Genomic DNA, 2,332 nt, shown 5'->3' on the forward strand with positions numbered 1-2,332 from the left:
GTGAACCTTCCAGTGATGGTTCCATGATTCTGGTTCTTTGGCCCTTCCCCATTGTTCCTGAGCTGTGGGCCGAGATAAGATGATGGATCTGTTCAAATCATAACCAGATGTGGCTTAACTGAAAATGGGAATTTATTGGCTCAGGCCTTGTATTCAGCACCTACTGCTGTGATGCTGTGTGACAAACCAGCAGCTGTTTACTCTGGCCCGCCAGTCAGTGGGTCAGCTGGGTGGTTCTGGGCTTGTCGGGGCTCGCTCACACGTGTGGGTCTGCTGGGACGAGAGCTGTCCCGCAGGTGTCACATTTCCCTTCAGTGGCTGAACGGGGCATGTCCCCAAGACGCAGGCAGAGGTGCAAGCACCTAGCACAGGTGGGTTCCCAGCTTTGGCTGCTGTCATATGTGCTGACATCATGTTGGCCAAAGCCAGTCTCATGGCCAAAGCCAGGTCACAGTGGGAGGGCTTTGTGAAGTTATTTGCAAAGGGGTGACTATGGGAAGAGTGGAGAATTGGGAAAGCAGCCAGCCTTCCCGAGGGCTCCAGGACACGTTCCGACCCTGCGGTCCTGGCCATTCAGTTATTCAAGTTTTTGGAGCCGAGGAGATGAAGCTGGATCTCGGGGTGCTGGAACGGCGCCTGTTGCTCAAGGAATTACATCTTCCTTGGATGAGGGCAGCTTGACGTCCTCAGGGCAGATGTTGTTGGGGCCAAGGTGGGTCCCTCCTCAGCAGTCAGAGGACGATGACACAGGGGATGCAGGGCCACAAGCTGGCGAGGAGACTGCTGCCACCCTTTGCTGGGTCCCTGCTGTGTGCCGGGGGTGATGCAGAAGGACCTTCCCCACCTGCCTCTTAGGCCTCATGGCCGCTCAGCCAGGTAGGTATTCTTGGTTGGGGCTGGAGGAGGCTTAATTCACACCCCTCTTTCCTGCCCGAGCTCAGAACATTCAGGGTAAGGCTGACTCAGGCCTCTCTCAGGCAGAGCTGCCAAGAGACCTGCCTTAGATCTGTGGCCAAGGGCATTTGCTCACTAGTCATTCAGACTTCAGCGGACTCACCACCTGGGAAGGTGTGGGCTAGAATTCACGTGCCTTGCGGACAGCTGGCTCTTGAGGAGGATGGCTCAGCTCCTGCTCCCAGACCATCGATTTACAATATTCCCGTTTCTTCCCCGGGGGCAGGTGGGTCTACAAATGTGGACCTGGAGGCCCAAAGAAGTACAAGGACTTGCTCAAAGTCCCAGCCAGTGAGGGCTGAGCTGGGATTCAGCCCGTGNTGAGAACCGCTGAATTGATAGAATAGACAGAAAATGAGAAGTCTAGAAAACTCAAACAATGCAATCAACCAAACTAACCTAATGGATGTGTAAAGAACACAATACCTAAGAACAGCAAAACACACATTCTTTTATGCTAAAAAGTGGCAAAGAGGGATTGCAGCCAGGGATGTCTGATTTAAGAGTCCTTTTCCCCTCAATCCAGCACAGTTTCTCAAAGATGCTGCTTTAGGGGCAGGAAAATCCAGCCCATGAGGAAAGAAAAAAATGCGCAGTGGGGCCCACTGGGGGCAGTAGAATGACACTGCAGGTGGCTCTGGCTTCAGGTCTGAGTCCCCTGGCTGGGGTAGGGGGTGTGCGTGTGCCTGGGAGGGGCTTTTCTATTTGTACATATGTTTCAAAGTTTTCTTATGTGACTCTATCAAATTAGCACAATAAGAGAACAAGTGTTAACAGCCCGTCTGAGGCAACATCTAGGTTTTTGTCAAGCGTGTTTTTTTATTGATCAGCAACCAGGCCAGGTCCACTGCTTCTGCCCTCATAGCCCAATCTTCTCACGCCTCTGAGCCTTCTTCTGTGTGTTCCCCTCTGTCTCGAATGCCCTTCCCCCCTTTTGTCCTCGGAGGCTTCTACTTATCCCTCAAAACCCAGCTCAGCAGTTGCCCCATGTGAAGCCACTGCCACCCCCAGGTCTCCCCTGTATCATGCGCATCTCTCTGGGGGACCCTCAGACGCTGCTGTATCATTTTTATTATTTCTGCCTGTCTCTTGGCCACCAGGCCGCCTGCTTTCTGAGGGCCGTGGCTGCAGCTCTCTCTCCCCACACGGCTCCTCAGTCCTGTGTCTTCACAGGCGTGTGGACAGGACCAAAGCCCCGTGACTGCCAATGCTCACCCATCACGCCCAGGTGAAAACGGTTGCTTTCTTTCCTCTCCCCTCAGCCTCAAAGACAAAAATCAAGGTGAACTTATCCCCCCTGTGCTGAGGTTCACAGTGACATACCTGAGAGAAAAAGGTGAGTGAGAGCTGGCTCCCGCCAGGGGATGTGAGGGCTGCC

At 53.6% G+C, this 2,332-nt stretch overlaps 1 protein-coding gene across 1 annotated transcript in view; it reads left to right on the forward strand.

Annotated features, from left to right (window-relative positions):
- Positions 1-2,332, forward strand: part of ARHGAP8 (Rho GTPase activating protein 8) — a 51,201-nt gene that overhangs the window by 43,854 nt on the left and 5,015 nt on the right. The window contains exon 5 of the mRNA XM_019651680.1: positions 2,217-2,290. Within this exon, the coding sequence (XP_019507225.1) occupies positions 2,217-2,290 (74 nt within the window). The remainder of the gene's footprint in view (positions 1-2,216; positions 2,291-2,332) is intronic.

The sequence above is a fragment of the Hipposideros armiger genome, unplaced genomic scaffold (assembly GCF_001890085.2).
Source record: "Hipposideros armiger isolate ML-2016 unplaced genomic scaffold, ASM189008v1 scaffold_164, whole genome shotgun sequence".
Lineage (NCBI taxonomy): Eukaryota > Metazoa > Chordata > Mammalia > Chiroptera > Hipposideridae > Hipposideros > Hipposideros armiger.